Source organism: Vanessa atalanta, chromosome 9 (assembly GCF_905147765.1).
Source record: "Vanessa atalanta chromosome 9, ilVanAtal1.2, whole genome shotgun sequence".
NCBI classification, from domain to species: Eukaryota; Metazoa; Arthropoda; class Insecta; order Lepidoptera; family Nymphalidae; genus Vanessa; species Vanessa atalanta.
In genome coordinates, this window is record NC_061879.1 from 7,620,885 (window position 1) to 7,644,747 (window position 23,863).

The 23,863-nt window shown below is 30.8% G+C and overlaps 1 protein-coding gene across 3 annotated transcripts in view; it reads left to right on the top strand.

The window, feature by feature from the left end:
• The window catches only part of LOC125066221 (sodium-dependent dopamine transporter-like), a 55,713-nt gene extending 33,699 nt beyond the window's left edge, over positions 1 to 22,014 (top strand). The window contains exons 1-10 of one of the 3 annotated variants that reach the window (XM_047674213.1): positions 54 to 208; positions 14,607 to 14,850; positions 15,603 to 15,745; positions 16,251 to 16,291; positions 16,724 to 16,816; positions 18,421 to 18,684; positions 19,050 to 19,257; positions 19,930 to 20,146; positions 20,620 to 20,876; positions 21,383 to 22,014. In XM_047674213.1, the coding sequence (XP_047530169.1) occupies positions 125 to 208; positions 14,607 to 14,850; positions 15,603 to 15,745; positions 16,251 to 16,291; positions 16,724 to 16,816; positions 18,421 to 18,684; positions 19,050 to 19,257; positions 19,930 to 20,146; positions 20,620 to 20,876; positions 21,383 to 21,859 (2,028 nt within the window). In that variant the 5' untranslated portion in view covers positions 54 to 124 and the 3' untranslated portion in view covers positions 21,860 to 22,014. Of the gene's footprint in view, positions 1 to 53; positions 209 to 14,606; positions 14,851 to 15,602; positions 15,746 to 16,250; positions 16,292 to 16,723; positions 16,817 to 18,420; positions 18,685 to 19,049; positions 19,258 to 19,929; positions 20,147 to 20,619; positions 20,877 to 21,382 lie in introns of those variants that run through there. The other 2 variants (XM_047674212.1, XM_047674214.1) reach the window with 2 other exon arrangements.
• The last annotated feature ends 1,849 nt before the right edge of the window (positions 22,015 to 23,863 follow it).

Consider the following 23,863-nt stretch of genomic DNA (forward strand, 5'->3'; position numbering starts at 1 on the left):
TGATTAATCACCTGCGCGCATCACTATAGCGCACACCTTCCGTTGTCAGTCCTACGTGCTGAGCGCATGCGCGCGACCGTCTTGTTTTTCACCCGTTTCGCGCTCAAACGAAAATTAAATTTATATGGCAGTGGTGACCCGGCCGTTTGGTGTTGTGACCAGTGCGAGAGTCAACAGTCGGCAGGGGAGAACTTCTCAAAATGGCTGGGTAATATCTCGCTAATTGTATTTAACAAGGTCAAAACACGAAGTATTTATTGTAAGGAAACAACACGTAACGATCTTTCAATACCATCTTAGACTTTAAATTGTTTGACTATTGTTTGGAATTGCCTTATAAGTAATGAGAATATTCAATTGTTGTTAGAGTCATATGTTTTGTGTTATTATAAAAATAGGATATTAATTTTATTAAGTCTTCCAATTTAGTGCGTAAAGTATAAAACGTCAATTTACTTTTTTAATCAACATAGCCCTGAAATATTACACTATAAATACTGGTAGTACATATTGTTATGTTGTTATATGTTATTTAACGACTGCTTTGACAGTTACGTATATTGATAATATATTTCGTTTCTACCTTTTGAATTACATGTTATTAAAAATTGAACACAATTTAATGTTAAAAATAATCGCGAGTAGAAAGTTTAAAGAACAATTTTTATTATATATAAAAGTATGTATGTAGAACAGAACCATGTTTTGAAAGAGTGCACTAGTCCAGTGGTCAGAGTTGTTGATCGTAAGTTCGAACTATTTTTGTTAGACAAATTGCTGTGCTATATAAACCTATATAAAAACGGAATTAAATTGAGCTTCTAAAATTTGAACTCAAACGCTACTTAATATTAACAAATATTTCAAAATAATTAATAACATTTTATATTTTATTATCTGTATTTATTAACATATAAATAAAAAAAATGTTGATAAGAATCACAATACCTATTTATATTTATTAAAATTGTTTAAATTTATCAAAAAGCGTAAACAACCTTCTAATATAATCCATTATCAACAGACAATTGTAATGTTACGTAATTTGTTTATTGTAATCTACTAATTGTTATAAATTGGGTATTTATACCAAAAGAACACATTCACAGGGTAATTGAGGCAAGTTAACAAATTTTCTTATCAGTAATGGTTAGTAATAAATAACTTGTTACTCTAAATTAATTTTAATCTTACTTTTATATAAGAATCATATGATACGATTAAAAGTTTCTAGATTGAACTTCCAATTTTCGTATCACCTAATAACTGCCTCACTGTTGCAATATTTAAAAATACAAGAGCCCACACCGTATATAAAATATTCTGCTTTAATGAGATATAAGTGTTCTTTTAAATTGTTTCATTTTTAGTTTAATGAAAACTGAATGACTTTGAACCACATAATCATTTGAATCTTTAATACTAAACAATATTAAAAATAATAAGGTCAGACGCGTTTAAAAAAACTTTTTAACACCTAATCTAGTTACGCGTGAAGAAATTTGCCGTCCGAGAGTAAAATTATACAACTTTTCACCTTTATGAAATAAAAGTGGAAAAAAATGTAACAAGATTAAAAAGTCATAACCTGTTACTGGTGCACTAATAAACAAAGGCATCATTTCCTCTTAAAGAGAAGGCTTCGAGCTTATTCCATGATGCTTCAATTCCGTGGTAGAAATTATATTGTCACTAAGTACGAGATGAATTATGAAATCAAATTAAAACACATGAAAACGCAGTGTGACTTACTCGGGTATTCCTAATCTTCTTCTACCTTAAATGTGTGCTTGCTTGAGCACACACACACAAACTAACACGCGTACTCTCTATTCCGTCACTCTCATAACCCGATAGAACGGCAAATCCGACACGATTGGAAAGACTTCAGGGGCAGGGCCAACGCCGTGCTTGTTTACGTGCTTTAAGATTTTGGACATTTAAAGAGAATTCTTTAACAGAAATCCAATATCTTTGTATCGGCCCGACCTCGGGTTTGAACCCAGAACCTAAGATCTGTGGCATAATACCAAGCCACTTGACTAAACGGGCGCTCATCAAGATTAAAGATGAAACACACATAAACGTATGACCATTAATTAAAATTATTTTTGTTCATAAATTATAAAGATATTGACCTCATCTAGAAATATCACTTGTTAACTTAATTTTTGTTCTAATTATGTCATAATTATCGAATTATGTACAAAAAAAAAACTCTTTCAATTCAAACATTTTTTTAAGATCAAATTAAGACAGTTAACCGTAATAGAAATTAAGAGTAATCAGCGAATTGATGAGAGGGAAACGGCAGACACGCGATGATAGCTCATTGCAACGTTTAACACTCACTTGATATCTTAAATGGTAATGAGAAGATGACATAACGATGATTTTATTGACTATAGAAGTATTTTAAAAATAGATAACTAGACTTGACGCCCATTTTATATTTATTTATGTGAACGTTATTTACGCGTGTGTGTGTGTGTGTTTCAGTGGTTATTTTGATTATAATTATTATTCGTCATTTATGAGAAAATATAATTTTTCTTTTATCTAGAAGTAATAACAGATACTGATTCATTGCGTGTCTTAAAAGGTATTCTTGAACACAGTCTAGTATTAACCTGTCACGCTCCGATTAATTCTATTTTTCCCATATTCATTTTTTTATTATTTAATTTACTTTCTTAAAGCGAGGACAGTTAAAGTGAACAAACCTACTATGAGATATATAATATCATGATTAATAACAATAATAAAATATTTTAGGAGTCTTTACTATTATGTTATATAGAGTTGGTATCTTACTTCCTATTTTCATGTGTGGGTTACAGTTCACATGTGTTATACTAATTCATTGTATATGACAAGACTATACAAGTCTGTCTGGGTACTACATATTCATAATTTATTGTACCATAAAAAAAATTGTCTGTGTTATTGTGTTGAAGTTTAGGTGAATGGTGTTGAGACTGATTGTACACAAAACACATCTTAGTAGATCTTAATCTTCTCGGTTCATTCGGAATAAAGAATAGTATTTATTTCATATGATATCAATGTCTATGAAAGGGTGTAAGTACTTGCTATCGAGTGGGTAACACGACGGATCATACGGTCCAGTACTAGAACACATGAAATTTCGGAGAACCACATTAATGAGTTGATTTATATATTCATTTCGCACGAAGACAATATCGCGATTTCTGCGATATATGAACTTGTAAACAATTTTGAAAAGGAGTACCAAGGAGGCTATACATTTTTTTATTTTATTTTAAATGAAACATTTTGTACGAAAAGTTTTAAAGTAGTCTCCGTCATTATCATATTTTATTTATGATGTGAATGATCGTATATAGCATATTCTAAAAGTCCTATTTGTATTTATGATTATTATGTCAAGTTAAAACGTCATCTACAATAAAAGGGTGAAATCGTGATCCATTGCGTGTTCGTGAAAGAATTCTTCACGTTTCATTCAACCAGCTACTGACATGTTACGTTCCAATCCCTATCATTAAAGATGTCTCCTCATATAACGGTACACAAAGAGAAATAAAACTTTTTAAATCGTCACTCTTGTAATAGATTCAATGGATTGATATAAACATTAGAAAACGATATAATATCTTGTATCATATAAAACAATTAGTCGAGAATTTAATTATTATAATGCTTTAATTTCCGGAGGTTTATTGTTAACAATCAAACATAAGACGTTTTACACTCCTTTAAAAATTAACACAGTTATACTATACATATTATAATAATAATTTGTATTTTATTGATAAGTTTAATAAATATAAGATATTTTTAAAATATCGTTATAAAAATATAACTGAAATTAAATTCGTAATTATTATATAAGTCATACACTAGAATTACAAAATAATAATAATAATAAATCTTTGACAAAATATCAAAAGTTAATTAAATTATATTAAAATTATTAAATACCGTCATACAAAAACAAGACATCCTTCGATAAGAACGCTAATGATAAGAAACAAACTTAATGAACAATCCAATTAATTCTAACGAAGACTCTGAACACCTAAGTTACTGAAAGTTAATATTTTATTAAATTAGTACCAATCAAGCGAAAAAATTCAAATGTATTTGATTGAAAATTGAAAAAGAAGTTTTGCATCGCTTAGTATATATTCGAGCCTGCGCATGTGTGGCGTTGATTATACGAACGTCATTCAGCTGTTTGTCGATAAAAAAATTACTGTTTTAAAGCCAAATAAAAATCTTACCTTAATATATTGTGAAAAATTCGTAAACGTAGCTAATTATTAAGTCCAAAATCATAATGAATGATGATACACACGTTTGGTTTATCGATCTTTAGACGCATAAAAATAATATGACTTATGATTTTTGTTTAATTTAAAAAATATCAAAACGAAACGATGTTGCACAAATCTTCAATGAATACATAATATTCAAATGAAACTCCTATTCAGTTATGAGAATATATATTTTTGCGGTTAATAAATAAAACTAAGATTTATGCAAGCGTTGTATTAACGCATGAGGTATTTTCCTCGGTACTTTTTTGTTCACTTCTTCTGATTTATACATTCGTTAAAATATAGGAAACAAAACTACATTCATTTCAAAACTAAATTAAACGAACGCGTCTATTTCTTTTTTACATAATGTTTCATATAACTTACGATAATTAGTTTTCCTTGCATGTTTTATATTATTTTAAGTTATTAATTTTAACTTTCCATTCGTGTATCGTAATAGCGATTTTTGAAGTACAAAATTTTGACATAATTAGAGATCTCTAGAGTTCTGTACGCGTGCAAGATTACGTATGTATGTGTATTGGAAATATACACAATACAATATTTGTTTATGTGTTTGTGAGTTACTCGTACATATTATAAGTTTTTGAGGATAAACAATGACGATAAATAATATGCAAAATTAACGCATAATTTCAATTTCATTAAACTCGAGTATCAGTATTTTGTTAAAAATATATTTTTGTAATCATAACCGCTTTTAGTTCTGATGTTTAATCGATGGTATGGGCAAAACAAATCGATAAAAAAGGAATAATATATACACTAATTATGTCCATTCGTACCAATTTGATGCTAGTTGGGTCATGTCCGCTACGCCTGGCTACTCGGGCGCACACTTGTCTCCGTAGTGGGCTGTAAAACACTAATTAAATCTCTTCTATATGCGGAAATTACCATTATTGACCGCTATTAACTCCAAATCTGATCTAGGTGAAAACCTACACGTATCAGATGAAATTCTGTCAGATAACGTAACGACCCAAACTGGGGCAGCGTCGTGGAATAAGCTCCAAGTATCATCCTTAACAGGATATAGATCAGAATAGCAAACGGTGGTGAATTAAATAGTTCGGGTGTTTAATTCAATATACAGATACTGTTACATAATGTGTACTACAAAACTTTCTAGCCGATTAATATAATTGATATTAATAGATTAATATCCATTCTTGATGGTATCTCATCATCATTACAGCATCATAATCATTATAAATATCATTATAGATGATTAATGTTACGTTAATGACAATAATGTATATTATGTCATAAAACGATCAAGATACGATCATTGAAACATGAATTTAATATACGATATAAACTGATACTTGGCGAGAGTAATTTAATATTATAACAAACTTCAATAGAATTTATTGCAAATGATACAAAACAATTTTCCATTTTTCTTTTGTTTTTTTTTTCTCTATGACGAATGAGTGAGCTGTTTACACGGGCATAGAACAGAAGTCACTTAACTCAAGATCTATAAACGTCATTGAAAAAAACTAGCTGACATCATACTCAAGTAATAATAATATGGTATTGTCTATAGCGCATAGTTTGAAGAGAAATCAAATAGTCTTATCATGATATGCGTCGTTAAATGTAAATGTTAAATACGAAATATATTTTATCTGGAGAAGAACCAGAGTGACCGATATTGCTCGTAAATTAGCAAACTGTATAGGCAGTGGACTGGTCAAGCAATATGTTGAAGGACTGGTAGCTGTTGAAGCAAACGCGTTCTTGAAAGAAATAGTGCATTTTTTTTTGCTCCCTTCAATTTTATTTAGGATTACGTGAAGAAAAGGCGGGACTTGATATTAATGGTGTAAACCTGGGCGCTTTGGTTCATCGTGAGCCATTATCCAGGAACTATGATTGGCTGAATGTTAATGGTCATATGTAATTATAATAAACAATAAACATTATCAATTTTCTGCGGGTTTATCAATTACGGCTATAGAATTACAAAGGAAGTGAAATAGACACTTATAATACATCTTACACATAATAACAAAATAAATAATGCCTCTTTTTAATAACAAAAAGTATTTAATTTAGTAAAATTAATAAAGTGTTATATTTGCTCGTTGTAAAGATGAGTGAGACAGTGTAAATACAAGTACAAAGAACATAAAATCTTGGTTCCCAAGGTTTTTTTTTTGTTTTAATTTAATTTACAACATCCACAGGCTCACAGTTGCCCGTGCCTTTTTTTACATTTTATTTTTATAAATTTTGGCGTTATTTTATATTTTTACTGAACATCAGCAGATTTTCGCTGGACTTCGACGTGGCCCGCACTGACTTTTTTTTTTCAATTTAATATAATATATAAATAATCCATGATAAATAATATATAATATATAAAAATACTGTATATAGTAGTTTTTTTTTATCCTAATTACTGCAATCCAGCGGGCCCTGCTCCGTGCTCGACCAGAGAGAGTACAGCCTCGGCGACTCTGATGTTGCGTTTATGTATAGATGTCTTAAGGCTGTGCTCTAGGATATTCTTTTCTGAAACACCCGCCGCTTGGCCGATGAATCTGCCGATAGCGACGCTCCCATCGTCCGTGTAATAGACACATGTGTTAGTGTGTCTAGTGATTACCACAACTGCGTGAGGAATACAACAAAGCCTCACATTCTTCGACTGGACTATGATAACTTCGCCGTAGGTCTGTCCCTGATTCGTGGATGGTCATGACACTTGACCCTTCACCTTTTCCGTATCCTTGGTCAATCAGGAGTATCTTTTCCTGCTGCGTATGGGCCAGATATAGGGTTTTGGTCTGGTCGGATGGTATGATGACGTCAGTGAATCTCTCATTTTGAGGGAGTGGACGATGGGGTTTGCAGATTAGATGTTACGTTAGACCTCGCTAATGGCGTATGCGACGTCCAGGGAGTTTCGGTTATAGGGTTCTCAAGGTTGGTGGTGCATTGGCGGTGTAAGGAATGGTTAAAACTTGTCGCCAATGTATATGGACAGTGATGACCATTTAACATCAGTTGGCACAATGACCCAACCTTTGTTATAAAAAAATGCTAATAATTCAGCCATCGGTTAAATATTTTGTAGATATAAGTGAATTATCTTACAGTTCAATCGAAGTAAAAGGTCATAACAATTCAAGTTCTTTAAATTTAACGTAATCTGACTATCTTAATTATATCACATATAATTAATATATATCAAAGACAATAAAAGTGAATAAATAGTCCCTAGTGCTTGACAATCCTCTTTTAGGCTAAATATTAGACGATTAAAACGAAGCAATTTCCACCAAAATGATGCCTCTTTTATTAAGCCGTATCATTCATGCTTTAAGTAGAGCTATTCACAGTAACGAACCGTATATAAATTAAGCTTAAATTAGTAGACAAATGACCTCAAAATTATAAAACCAAATAGTACTACATTCACGTAGGCTAAAGTAAGTTACGTTAAAGAAAAATTACGAGAAATTTAGAATTACTATTACATTAAATTTGTAGCACTCGTTCGAAGTAAGAACCAGCATGCTGTTAAGTGTTATATCTTTTTCGATAATTGCATTACTAACATTATATATCATTTAGATGTACAAATTAAAGAAAAAAACATGCATACACCACATTTACAAAATAAATTATAATAAAAAAAATATGAAGATCTTACAAAGCAGAGAACATTACCACTTTTTAGAAAAATTATCACAATTTTGATCTATTGTTTTAAAATTATTTTAAAACTATACAGTGTCCGGTGGGTCCGGAAGTTTAAGGGCTTAAATTAAAGCAAGTACCGCAGATTTTTCATGTACTATTCATGTCGTATTCAGTGGTAAAGAATATTATCATGAGGAAACCTTCAGGAAAAATGATTCTGCCACACCAAGCAGCGAGCTGAAAGAATCTTTGACCTTCTCCTTAATAGGAAGAAGAAATTAAATTTAATTTCGTGGTGAGGTTTCGAACATCTCGAGATAAGTTGAATGACCTATATTAAAAATTATATATGTTTATATTTCTGAAAGCTATATTATTCATGCAAAAATACTATAAATTTATATAATGTATCAAAGAGAAAATAGGGATACATAAATATTTTCAAAATTAAACACAATAATGATCTCTGTATTTGTTTTCAAATGAATCGGCTTCATTCAAATTGTATAGCATAGATAAATTGAAAAGTTAGCGGTCAGCTCTAATAGAGTTTATCAAAGCTGTAGTCATAAAGGATTATTTCACAGTATTTCGTCGGGACAATGCTAAAACAATTGAATAGTGACAATGGCCGTGAAATTCAAAAGGTCTTTGCCCCTCGTATTGGGAAATAACAAGTACATGAGAATAAACATGGTTGTTTTGAACAAAAGCAGATTGCCAAAGTTTTTTTAAACATAGAACAATCGTGGAATATCTAAAAAAAAATCCAGTTTTTCCGCCGTTTTTTATTTCATTATTTTAATTACTCGTTTTATCGTAAAACAACAAATGATTCAACTCGATTTCATTCTTCAATAACTTCAAAGAACAAATTTAGATAAAATTTAAATCAATTACACTCAGTAAATGCCTAAGAAACTTTGATATTTCAATTAAATTGATAATTCTATTTTAAGAACAAAAATGAGATCATATTTAATTTTCAAAAATCAAATGAATATTAATTAGAACATCAGTACTAATCATAAATTACACTTGAATTTCTTATATAATTTTTATAATTCGAAATTCAAATATTCTAAATCGTAATATCAACACGTCATGTCAAGCTGCATAAATACCAAGAAATAGGCGCTCGTTGAACATATAACAAATGTTTGTTTTTCATTCATGCACTAAACGCCGTATGTTTGCTTGGTAAAGGCTCCAACATGGTAAAAGTTGTCATAACATTCTCAACTACAGTGACAATACAAAACCGATTTGGAATGACATACATTTTCTTGCTTTGACTTTAAACTAAAAAAAATATATGTGTGTATGAATGTCACGGAATTCTTGATTGTAAATTACGTATGCGAATGTAATATTTGTTCAGTTCATTTATTTGCTTTTGGTTTTAATTGTATCGAACAACGATATATTATTTTACTAATAGCTTACTACTGTTGCTGTTTCCAAGTTCATTTGTTAAATATAATACGATTTAGATACCAATTGTAAATTGCATATATTTAGAGGTAATTTGTGGTAATCTGCCTTTATCAAGGTAATCACTGCTTATGTTTAATAAATTAAAAGTCATAAAAAAATATAATTATATAAAGCATTTCAAGTCTGAATGTAATATTATGGACTATTAAACTAAGCACACTTTAGATAATATCCGGAACACTTTTAAATTTTATGACATATTACGTCACAACTTAATTCTCTAAACGATTTAAACATACATAAGCGTGGACGCTTAAACATTACTCAGTTTTAGTAGCAGTCTCATAAGCGTTTAGGTGTAATAAACCTATTTAAAAGATACAAGTAAAAGGGCTTGTGTCAGCTTAGATAAATATGGAATTAAAATATTTTAAAAGATTTGCGATTTTGGCGAGTTCTCATCATCTACTGTTTCTTTAAGATTCATTATTCATTCCATGTAATGTGTGCATCGACATGCAACAACATTAACAGCTTGTAAATTTCCCATTGCTGGGCTAAGGCCTCCTCACTCTTTGAGGAGTAGGCTAGACATTATTCCACCACACTGCTCCAATGCAGGTTGGTGGATTCACATGTGGCAGAATTTTGTTGAAATAAGACACATACGGGTTTCCTCACGATGTTTTCCTTCATCGCCGAGCAGAAGATGAATTATAAACACACATTAGGCATATGATAATTCAGTTGTGTTTGCCTGAGCTTGAACCCGCAATCATCGGTTAAGATGTACGCGTTCTTACCACTGGGCCATCTCTGCTCTCTGTAATGTGAGCGCACAAACAAAATTATTTTTAAAACAGCATATTTGACGGGTGTGATTAATATATTCACTATTACGGTACCAGTGCGGTTAATATAACAGTTTTTAGTTAGCTGTATTGATTTAAATCTCGATTTACCGCGTTTAAATTGTATATCGAACCAAACAAGGTTATTGATTTTATTGTCTACATCGCAGTAGTTGCCCTAAGTTAGATATAAGGCAGTGTAAAGTTCTCGTGCCTTCCTAAGCACGTAAAGTTAGCCCTGAGTCTGATATATCTGCGGTCGTATCGTATTGACGGCCCATCGAACTATAAAGGAATACAGAGTATACCTGTGTCTTTTTTATTCATTCTTTACCACAGTATACATAGCATATTTAAGGTTGGTTCTCTCTAGGGGGACCCTCCTCTGACACGAGTATGTATCATACTCATTTAAAAATAAACAAATTTTTACTTAATATAAATGAAGTTAAAGAGAAAAAATAAAATAAAAATAACTGAAATTAATAATTATTACAAAGTGCATTTGTGTGAGGCGAGTGTGATGTAGGTGTACTTCCTTACTCACTCATTGAAGAAGTCCTCATTGTAACGTCTACTACGCATTTGGACTTAACGTTGCGGCAAAACTCTTTTAGTAGAAGATCATCGTATTATCTTATAATATTACTTAAATTAGCAGTATTGTATACGTATATTTATAAATAAGCCTATTTAGTGCATCTCGGAAACGCTTTACTCAAGAAACAAATGGTTACCATGCGAAGAATATGTAAAAACTCTTAAGTAATCAATTTAAAATATTTAATACAAAGCAAAAAACATTTAAAAATATATGTTAATTAGACGTTAGAAATGATTTAAGTTTGTATTTGCCGCATCCTTTTGTTAAAGACTATACAAATTATTGTGATTTACGACTAAGCAAAGACAAAACACACCTAAATTAAAATTACATTTTTGTTATTACGAACTCGACTTACTTTTAATTTAAATAACAATGAAGGCTGATTTAGTGATTGTATTCTTCACTTACGTTAATATGTTAAATAATCAGACTTATCTTATGTTTAAGGTTTTAAGGACATCAACTATTATCAAACAAGTCAAGTTTCGAGAAAATTTGTATAATTTAAAATACACAAATACACTAAATATTATAAAAAAGTTAACATTAAAAATATACATGTTATAATATAAAACTATTTGCTTGGTCGTAGGGCTTCCCTTCTCTTCCGCGTAGGTATCACCCGTTTATCAGATATTCTCAGTATTTTACTGGCTCATCACCCTGTGTCTGTGCACAAGGGACATAACATCTTTATTCCCAAGGTTGATGTAAGGATAGGTTAATATTTCTTACAGCATCATTGTCTTTGGGCGATGGTGACCACATACCATCAGGTAGCCCATTTGCTCTTTCGCCAACCTATACCATAAAAAATGTAGATCAAAATGCTTTTTTGTACACATTATCTTACCTACCAGTTAGGTAGTTTCTAAATATAAATTAATAAGTACGCTGAGATACCACAACAATAACAAACTCAGAATCTCAAAAGAAACTATTAATTTTGATGGCTTCAAAACATAATATAACAGAAAGATAAAATATAAAAAATTTCAACAACTCTATTCAGAAACGTTCCAAATTCAAAATAGCGATTAGATAACGCCGTTCGGTTAAATGCCACTTTTTTGCACTACTGCTCCAAGGTCCAACGCTGCAATTGCAAACGTCACTGGTTTATAATTTGGAATAAAAGAAGAATTAGTTGCGCCACTCGTTTTCCGCATAAGCCGTCGCGGCTACTGAAATCATGAAAATAATTATTTTATAAGTATATACTATTATGAATCGAACTATGCTCTATTTAACTAGTTATAGTAGAATCCAATATATGCTAAGCCAACTCAAGGGCAAATACTTTACAGATACTGTATTTCTTACTCATATAAACAATATACAGCACGTTCTTTAGAAAAAATGTGTAAACATTTTATTAGTAACAGATTTTTTTTTTATTTCAATTACAAAATCCACGAGCTCACAGTTGGCCGTGCCTTTTTTCACATTTTATTTTTATTAATTTTGGCGTTATTTTATATTTTTGCTGAACATCAGCAGACCTTCGCTGGACTTCGAGCTTGTCGTCTTCTTGGAAGACGTGGCCCACACTGACATTTTTTTTTTCAATTTAAAATTAGTAAAAGATTATTACATAAATAATCTTGCACCTTTATTGAACGCGAACAGTTTATGCGATATACGTACTTACGTTGTAATAGCTTAGGATAGCAATGTCATGTGTTGCTAAGAATTAAATAAAAGTGATACGTATTATATCTAACCTATTATTATATTTTATTCACTAATTATATTTGATGGCCTTAAATGAAATTCGTCATTGCATTTTAGGTATAATAGTTTTCCAAGACAGGCACAAAAGACATAACATCTTATATATTCTTTTACTTGGTGGTAGGGCTTTGTGCAAGACCGTCTGGGTAGGTACCATCCACTCATCAGATATTCTACCGCCAAATATAACAGTACACTGTATTGTCGTGTTCCGGTTAGAAGGGTGAGTGAGCCAGTGTAATCACAGGCACAAGGGACATAACATCTTAGTTCCCAAGGTTGGTGGCGCATAGGTGATGTAAGGAATGGTTAATATTTCTTACAGCGCCTTTGTCTATGGGTGGTGGTGACCACTTACCATCAGGTGGCCCATATGCTCGTCCGCCAAACAATGCCATAAAAAATAAAAATAAAAAATACTTAGTAGTAGGGCTGTAAAGTATCATAAATTTAAAGAAACAAAGTACTCAGTATTGTTTTGATCCAGTTTGAATGGTGATTGAGGTAGTGTAACTACAGGTACAAGGGTTATAACATCGTAGTTCCCAAGGCTATTTGCGCATTGGCGATGTAAAGAATGGTTAATACTTCTTAGAACGCCATGGTCTATGGACGGCAGTGACCACTTACCATCAAGAAGTCCATTTGCCCTTCCGCCTCCCAATATCATAATAATATAATATATTTTCAAGCTAACACTATTGTGTTTCCTTATATTTACAATTGTATATTGTGTAGAGTTGCATTGGTAGATTATTATCTGCCATCTACACATAACACAATGATCAGGGGCTAAATTAACCGTTTACTATGAATAGTTCTTTTGACTCAACATTGTTCGCTTTACAAGGTACTATTAACAAAATAATAAGGTTAATTTAACAGGAAGAAGGAGCGATAGCAATACCAGATTATATCCGAATAATTCTATATGGTAACACGAAAATTATTTGAAGTTAAAATGGAGGCGGAAATTTAAAATGGAGGTTTAGATTCGGTTTTTTTTTCTTTTAATCTAACTATTAATAAACGAAAACGATTACATCTCGATTAATATGTAATACTGTATCACAATTTTAAATGACGTCACGATATATATTTGTCGAAAACTTTATTTATTTATATTATTATCATAGTTATGTCTGTTCGTGTTACACACACCGCTAACCGCCTTTCTGTGTAATATATATATATGTAAAAAATGTGTCCATCAAAACGTGCCCGATAGATATTGAGAAACATCGAAACCGACGCTTGTTTAAATAACATATAATTAAAAACAAAGAACAATAAATAAACATGAATTGACTAAATAATAAAAAAGTATTATTGCACGTTAAAAATGACAGTTTACTTAACTGAACATACATAACAAGTAAATTTATTACAAATTAACGGTCAATTACCTTTGATGACTATCTTAGTCTAGATTTAGCACTAGTATGATCATTTATCACATTTTATTTACTTTTTCTTAACTTACATAATTTCAAACTAATATTGTCTTGTAAAATTAATAGATTTATTGTTATTGCTTTATACGTTTTAATGAAATAATATTTCTTGAGCTGTTCCATTCACTCTTAATACTATCGAAACAAGACAAAGCGAAATATTGCGTGACGCACTGGTAACTACTTAAACGTAGATGTTCATATTAAAATTAGATAATATAGAATTAAACACGAACAATTACCTCTTTGAGTTTATTTTACGTTTTTTTTATTTTTACTAATGAAAATTATTCAAATAATTATTACGGACCGTGCCTTTCAGCGTCATTCAATTTTATTTTTATTTCAATACATGACGGCGTGAGTTGTTTCTAAATCTATACTAATTTAATCTTGCGAGTCGTGGGAAGTACTATTTATAAAAATGTATAAAATAAATATATTTTAGTATTATTAGTATTAGTATTACACTAATTATATGATAATTATTTTAATGATATTTACTTTTACTGTATGATAATAAAATATTTTCTTTCAGACAGTCAGACGGGTGCTGGACGTGATTAAAACTCAAATATGCACAATAGCTTTATCATTCACACTATTCAATACCATTCGACTACCACGAGAAGCCTTCAAATATGGAGACATACCTTACCTGGTCATTTACTCGTTCTGGCTGCTGGCGGTCGCTCTGCCGACTACGCTGCTGCAGTTGGCGATGGGACAACTCAGCCAGCAAGATCCTGTTGGTGTATGGAGAGCAGTTCCAATATTAAGAGGTAATACTATTTATAATTGATCCGTTTACAAATTATTTTCACTAATCGTATGAGATAGTATAATAATTATAGTGATCCGAGATGACCAAGTGTTAAGAATGCGTACAAATTAACCGATACTTGCGGCTTCAAGCCCAAGCAAGCACCACTGAATTTCCATGGGCTTAATTTGTGTTTAAAATTAATTAGTGCCCGGCGACGAAGGAAAACATCATGAAGAAAATTGCATGTATCTAATTCCAATTCAATTCTGTGTCTTTAAGCATGTGTCTCCACCAACCGGTATTGGAGCAGCATTGTAGGTTTAGCTTCAAATAGTTCTCCTCAAGGGAGACTTTAAGCCCAGCAGTGGGATATTTATAGGCTATACTCGTAGTAGAATCCGAGGATTACGTTGGTCTCGATAAATCAAAGATATTTATTTTAATGATATAACTCTTTCATATATTAACTAATTTTCACAATTTGTTCGACAATTATTTAAGAAAGACATTAATATTAAAACTCAAAGCGATCCGGATCGCATGAGCAATGAGCTTGCACGTAAAATATATTTTGTTGCTAATCCACCGGCGGCTGTTACTGACAAAATTATCAAAACCATTTTGTGATTCTAAGCGTATTTAACAATTACGCTCTGAACAGAACTCTTCTATAATTCTAAATTTCTTTGACACATCATTGTATATTGCATATAACATCTACATAATTATAATATTATTCAATTGTAACGTTACGTGTTTTCGTTGTAGGAGTTGGTCACTTGAAGATTTTAACTTCATTCCTGTGCTGTGTTTACAGTATGGTATATGTTGCCTTATCTGCAGCTTACATGATATGGATTGGAAAGGGTTCCTTTCCTTTGAAGGATTGCACAAAACTCCACATAACACCGGTAAGAATAGTAATATAAAACAAAATTTAAAAATGACATATTCACTACCTTTTTTAAATTTAATACACATTTATCTCCTAGAATATAATCTCCTAGAATTACTGATCCAATTCTAAAAAAAAATATTGGTACAATGGAACAATGGAGCTCTTCCATTGTTCCAGATATAGGTGCTATATAATTATATTTATATCATTGCATTTTTTTTATTATTAAATTACAAACATGCAAAGCCGGGGCAAGTTATATTGTACTATACGTATTACTCTACTTAATTATTTTGTAATATATAGTTGCTGTATAATTCTACGAAAATATTCTTTTTACGAAGTCAAATTACAGATGACACACAGAGACAAAAAGGGAAATATGTGTGTGCGTAACTTAAAGTTAATTAGTAAGGCCGAAGAGTTGAAGTTTAATATAGATAGAAAAAAGTGGTAGTTATTTAAGTAGTAAGAAGTAAATTCCGAGTAATAATACGATTTGTTATATCTCTTTTCAGAATGGATACGAAAATAAAATGAATGCATCTGAATGTTTTAAGTGAGTGTATCATAATTTTATGTTTATATATAACTTGAAAAATATAATAATAAATTGTGATCCAATCAAAAAATATTATGTCAGTCTAATTAAAAACGAATCGGGTAATAATTACGAAATCGAGGTGAACAATTTTTATTTAATGATTGATTATTTAAAAATTTACCCTACATTGGAAGTCGTTCGTTAATATTTTTAAATAATCGGATAAAATGTTATTTTGCATCGATATAAACCGTCGCGCCTGATAATTAAAAATTCACAATTATATCGTTTACTTGTCTATTACCATTGTTAATTCAATTGAACCAAAAAAATATTCGAACAAGATAATATTTAATATTTAGCTTGGATATGATTGTCAATTAAAGCCTTCGACGGATATAAATAATTGGTAATTGTTATAAAAATATATCACATTAACAATTTCAGCTCGACGTTTTTGGCGCCATTCACTGAACAACCACAGTATCTCGGCGTAATGGCGATTTTAATATTCGTTTTATGGTTCTTTGTACCCATTATGTAAGTATTAATTTCACTATTACACCATTTTCATAAACAGTAGCTGGCAATGTACTGTGTATTATCATTTTAATGTTTATAATTAGTGTCACTCGTGAAACTGGTTCACGGTTCTGGTATTTAAAACAAACGATTGTGTCATTGAGGATATATTTCTATGTAGTTAAGATATCCTCAAGTATCTTCACACTTCTTTATCAATGAAATAATTACACTGTTTTCGATTTATGGCTCTCGAACAGTTCAAGTTTTAAAAGCCAGACTTCGTTCTAATTTCCTCTTACCGATCTCGGGTTGGGACAAATTCATATTTAGTAAAAATTATGGTAACGTTTTTTATATTTTAGTTTCAAATTTAATTATTTCGACGTCACTGATTGGTATATTTAATTAAGATTATTTGGATCAAGATTGTATTTATAAACATAACAGAATGGATACAGTGACTTTTTTGGTTCAATTTGCCGCAAATTTTGCTGCTAATAGGCGGACCCTCTCTAAATTGCTTCATTAACTATTTCGGACAAAAGACTTAATCGACACACTCATTTTGATGTCCGCTCCACGATTAAGACTAATTGGCTTCATTATTAGGTCAAAATGCTTCGATTTTTTTACATTTATTGGTAGACTATTAATAAATAATTTTTTAGAGTATTTTAGTCCAATTTTAGAAATGCTTGTAAGAAATAAAGTAGAAACTTACTGTATGTTTTACTTTCATAAAGACATCTAAAAACTCATATAGACCCAATACATAAGCAACAAAATTATATCATAAGCCACACAAGCAATCGAAATCATAGAAATGATATAACTACAAATTTTTGCTCCATTTTTTTTTTTATATTACTTTTAGAAATTTTGCATTCAAATTCGACCAGAGAAGTGTTGCTTCTAAATTGCGTATGGTACGAACTAGTTACTGTCTAAATGTATCTTGTCTTAATCGTTAGATAAAATCGATATCACTTATTAAGTGAAACTATTTAATATCTCAAACAAAGTAATAAATTGTATAATCAAACATAATCTTCAACTGATGTGAAATTTGAGATGAAACCGAAAAAATTAAAATAATTATTTGTTTCCATAACACAAAATGAATCTCAGCGACCTTACAATTCTGTAACTGGTATTTTAGATATCTTAATTTATATTTAACGGCATATCGTAACACAATTAAATACACTCAAGCATGAATCCGACATAGTTTAAACAAAGATATTTGAACATTGTTTGAATTTAATCAATTTGAATTTATGCATAACTCGCTAGTCTTCGCTGTTTCTCTCGCGGAAAATTTGGATTATAAATACCTGATTGACTTTAGATCTGTGTCCACATAGAAGGGCCTGTACAAAGTTCCATCACATATTTATTAATATATATTTAGTTTCATAACGACTATGGGTATAATTTTTACAATAGTAGGATAACCAGACCAAGCTGGCGAAAATAATGGCTAGCTCATCTAACAACTATGTGTTATGACATGGATATAACCAATTATGTATATAAATAATTTAATTACTAGACAAAAACGAATAATTCTATGTCTATTGTCTCTAAATATTAACATTAAATATTAATTCCCGTTTCAGGTTGTTTCGGCTCCGAAAAACTTTGAAAATGTCGCTCGTGATTCTGACGCCTCTCATCATCATTATTGCCATAGTACTGAGTGCATTTTTGTCAGATAGTCACGTTTTGACATCAATGCTAGAATCATGCGAACATTGGATGCCGTTGTCACAGCCATACATTTGGCACAGCACGTTGGTACAAGCGTTATTGTCGACACATATTGTTAGCGGTTATCTGGTTAGTGCTGGCGGAACTATATACAGACAATCCGATGTCAGATGGTGAGTTTTTTATTAACGTTATAATTTTTTAACATTTATTTTTTTAATCATAATTGTATATTTAATATGGTTTTATTAATATGTTATAGTATTTTCTTTATATTTATACACATAAAGCAGCACCTTTTTATATATATTTAAGAGGTTTAATTAGTTTTTGCAAAATTGAGATAATATTGAAATATTAATTCTCTTAAAGAAAAACTAAAAAGTTACCCTAATATTGTAATCTCTTCCTCTTTCATCAAAATACTCCATTTGCTTGAATCTTAATACACATACATACTGAAACAAAGGTTTACTAACAGTGTTGTATATTTCATATAGTAGTTGTAATTCAATACAATTTATTTTCTCAATTCCAGGACATCAACGTTTGTGACAATTACTAATTTACTATCAGGATGGCTGTCTGTTTTTATGTGGCAGTCAATAGGTAGTGAAGGTAACAAGGATAGTAGTTTTATAGCAATATTAGTTTTAATATATCAGTCTTCCGTATCAGAGAAAAGATCAAAGGAATGGCCGCTATTGGCATTCGGAATCGTATTAATATCAGGCATAATTACTGTGGTAAGTACTTCTTAAGACGTACCATATTACTTCATAATTTATTTATTTGATTATCTGTACTGCTAGTAAAAAATGTACCCATAGCCATTCTACGTGTAAGGTCATGAAATAATGTAAAGAAATCATTGCCAAATTAGTCATTAGAAAGATTTTTACAAATAGCTTATTATTTAAGGTTATTTGTTACCAACTTAACGATTAATTTGAAAAAACAAATAAGAGTTTATTTAAAGATACTAAGTAACAATACGAAACAAAAATTCAGCAAAAGCTCTAAAATTATTACAAGCTAAGTAAGCAGAAAACAATTTTTTTGCACAATTTATGTAGCTTGAGTTAGGTTAAAATATAATTCTAGATAAACAGTATTCATGAGAATATTTTGTGCCAGCTGCAACCGTACTCGGTTACCTTATTAAAATTTGCATATAATCTGAATTTCCTGCCAACTCAATTACTATCCAATTTTATACGATTGAAATAAAATCATCTTCTTTAGGGAGTCACAATATTGTGAAAAATGTTTCTTATAAATAGTTTATAGTCAGTTTTATTTAAAAAAAAAAAAAAAACAAGTAACGATCACAATTGTCATGTACAGTACATCAATACAATAAAAACAAATACAATTCAGATAGTTTAATCTTATATTAATTATTTTTTTTATTTCAGCTAACACTCCTATTTCCTATATACGATAAATTACATCGTGTTGCTGGTGACCACTGGCGAATATTTGCATGTGCCTCGTCAGCACTTGGAACAGCTCTCACTGTATCTGTATTAGCTCAAGGTATTGACGTGGCAGCTATGCTGGATGAGCTGGTTGTGCCAGTGTTAGCTGTATTTACGACTGTAGTTGAAATCGTGGGATTCGTTTTTATTTATGGTAAGATATTTTTGTTATAATTTAAAGGCTCCGAACATCAAAAATTACAAATTCAATTTTATTCTATTTTTTTGACGGCAGATAAGATAATGTAAAAGTAAAGTGTGTTATAATACTTATAGACTAAAAAAAAATTTTTAAGCATACTGAAAGTATGCTTAAAATTCAGAGTGTCCAATCTCTTCTTATATTTTCACGAAGTAATTTAATAAGTCGTACTAATTGAATTATAGCCTGTCGTAGTTAACCATTGGGGTCAGACTAAATTAACAATTGTAATCAATTTATATACGCGCTGATGTTTTAACAAGGACTCTACGTGACATTGAGTTCGACTTGATTTTCTAATGTTAATATTCTCCAAATATATTCTAATCAAATGTCGCCATTTTCTTGTCGTCTTTAATTCTATTCTTAAAATAAATGAATTGAAATTGTGGTTTTGTGACTTCATTTATTTATTAAATTTTCAGGTTGGTATTACCTTACAGTAGATATACATTTTATTACTGGATCAAGATTACCAGGTTTTTGGTTAGTGACATGGTGGACCATTCCAGTCCTATTAATGGGTGTAACCGGTTGGTGGTTGAGATCACTGCTGAGGAGTGCATGGGGAGAAGGCCAAACATTATGGCCTTTAGGAATTGTATTTATGGGAATATTAGTAGTTATGGTGGTAATGGCAGCAGTGGCAGTGGCAAAGGAAGAACAATTTAATTTACTTACTGTAAGTCCAATAAACAGTTTATATAATTTATTTTTATGTGAAGTTTATCAATGAAAACAGCTGTATTGTATTCTGTATTTTATTGTAAAAGTTTGTAAAACTGGTATAAAATATTCCATAATACAACAATTAATTGGGATAGCAAGAAAAGTAAAATTTATAATATAAATTGATCATTCATAAGTCTCGGTAGAATATGTGACCAAAGCAGCCAAGAAAAACTTACTTAGCTAAAGAATTATGCTGATAATATTGTTATATTTTCGTGGGCAATAGTAAAAGTATAGGGCTTTAAATAGTAAATATCAGTGAGCAGACAAGATAGTAGCAAGAGACTTGCAAAATATAAGAGCATACTAGTTAATGGAACAAGCAAAGCGTTTCAACGTAATAGAATTCGTGTTTCAAACAAATTATTTACCAAGATATAGCACATAAAAGAAGAAACATATCCAAAAAACTTTATACTTTAGATGTTATTAAAAATATTGTGTTTATGTTTTTAGAAAATGGCATCAGCCTTTCGACCCTCTCGCCTTTGGGGACCCGAAGAACCAATGGCGAGATACGTGTGGATGTCTCAAAGATTTTTAAACGAAAATGCTAATTCCGAACACGAATTTCATACAGATACAAAAATGTATAACCATATTATTACGAAATATCATGAGAAAGGCAACGAAATATACAACGAAGACTGGTTGCATGCAGCTGATACTTACCAAAGTCAGTCACCCAAAGCTTTTATTAAGAGTGATCTCATAAGGCATGAAGATACACTTTATAATGATGTAGGTGCAATATATACTATACCTACAGTTTCAACCAGCAAGAGAAGAAATACAGGAGAGGAACAATATCGTTCTCCAAATATATGCATTGCCAAAGGTGAATTAGGAGGTTCAATAAATTGCAACTGTAACAGGCATTTTCAACTCAATGTTCCTGATTTAAGAAATAACGAAGTATCGACTAGTCTATAGAATAAAATATTGCAAGATCCAAATATTTTTGTACAACGATTTTAGTGTCTAGTCGACCAACAATATATTGCAATTTTTATATTGTTCTCAACCACAAAATGCTATTGGTAGTTTATAATTTATTAAAGTATTAAAGACATTCCAAATATATTACTAAGAAAACATTTTTTTTGTATTAAGTATACAAAACTCTTTAAAAGTAATAATTATTGAAGTGCTTATAGATAAACTTGTTATGATATTTATTTCCCAGATCTTCGAGCACTTGTAATTTTTATTTATGTGAAATAGAACGAACGGCTTAGGGTGTGTATGATATGTTACATAGATTAAAAATAAATGATAATAAATAAGAATTTAAAGAAATAAATAGCCTTTTTAGTCAAAAACTCAATCACAATACGAATACTAAAAATTTTCTTAGAAACTTTTAGGTACAAAGTTATTCAATCGGCAGTAAAATATGGTTTTTTTTTTATACTCAATCCTACATTGGACTGGCAAAACTAGAAAATCCAATCGATATTCAAGAAAGTCTGAAATCATGTAACTCTGGGATATATTCAGAGTTCTGAATATAAGAGAACATATACAACATTGGGTCAACTTAAATCCATTTCCTAACTTAAATTGCTCCAAACGAACACAGTCGCGTGCGAATGTAAGTAATAAATAAGAAAAGTTCTACAAGTCAGCGTGACGCTAACGCTAAGCGAGTTTCAAATTTTGCTTCGACTTTGATGCAAACAATTACTTATTATTTTGAAAAGGGTCTTGCAGCGAATAAGGTTAGGGAAATAAAAGGAGAAAAATTATAATCGTTCACGCAATGAGCAAGCGCTGCGCGGAAAGTGAAAAATGACCAAAGTTTTTAAGATAAATCTTAGAAAATGTCTAAAGTATTACTTGCGAAATCTTTCCTTGTATGTTTGTTTTTAGGCATCTTACTAATAACTATATAATGAGAAATTTTACCTTTATTTAAGAAACCGAACAATTCGTTTTAAAAATCGTAAAGGATCTGGATACCCAATTATATCCTATATACATATATAGATAGTTAAAATGTTCCAAAGGATGGAACATTTTAACTATCAATCGATTGCTATCAAGTAAATTACAATCTGCCGATAAAAGTTGCTTCCTCCTGGGATTAATTTCTCCGAGCATCACTGATTCTGATCAACGATGTCCCAGTGAGACAAATTATGTAATTTGTTTTGCGTCGCTTAAGAAAAATGTCCATGTCTTGGATGAGATAGAAGAGAACTAAGTAGGTATATCGATATTTCATTCAAAAAATAAGTCTTCCTAACCCTTATATAAGTATAAAATAATATAATTATTATTTTATAGTTTTTTGTCTTATATCTAATAAAAGTGAAGGGACATCGCTTACGTAACTAATCACTTAACTATCCATGATTTCGGGTTCAAACCCAGGTAAAGACTACTGAATTTTTATGTGCTGATTTGCTTTAAGTTAATAATTCATTTCGTGATCGGGGGTGATAGAAAATATCAGGAGATAACTGCATGTAGTGTTGCAGTATCGAATGAAAATATGTCACGTGTACCAAATATCCACAAATATTAGAGCAGCATAGTAGAAAATACTTCAACTCTTCACCTCAAAGAAAGATGAGGTGTTAAGCCTAGCAGTAGGACATTTAAAGGCAATAACTTAATGCAAATAACGACCATCACCTGAAATTATTGCAAATACGAAATATAAATAAACTGTTTACTGCGGTGATTAAAAAAAAGACAAGCAATTTATTTCGAATTATTTTATTTTTTAATCAGAGTAAATATTATATAAGAGAAACGTATTATTATTATTCTTTTAAATGCCTGTAGGACGAGGGGTAATTTTTCCAGAGAAGTAATGTTTGTTACCTGTTCTTAACATCCTCAACGGCTAGTAATAACCGGTATAAGGCAGCTCGAGGGGCGTCGTAAGTTACGATCGCATTTATCTTTGCCAGGACTCACACCATTTGA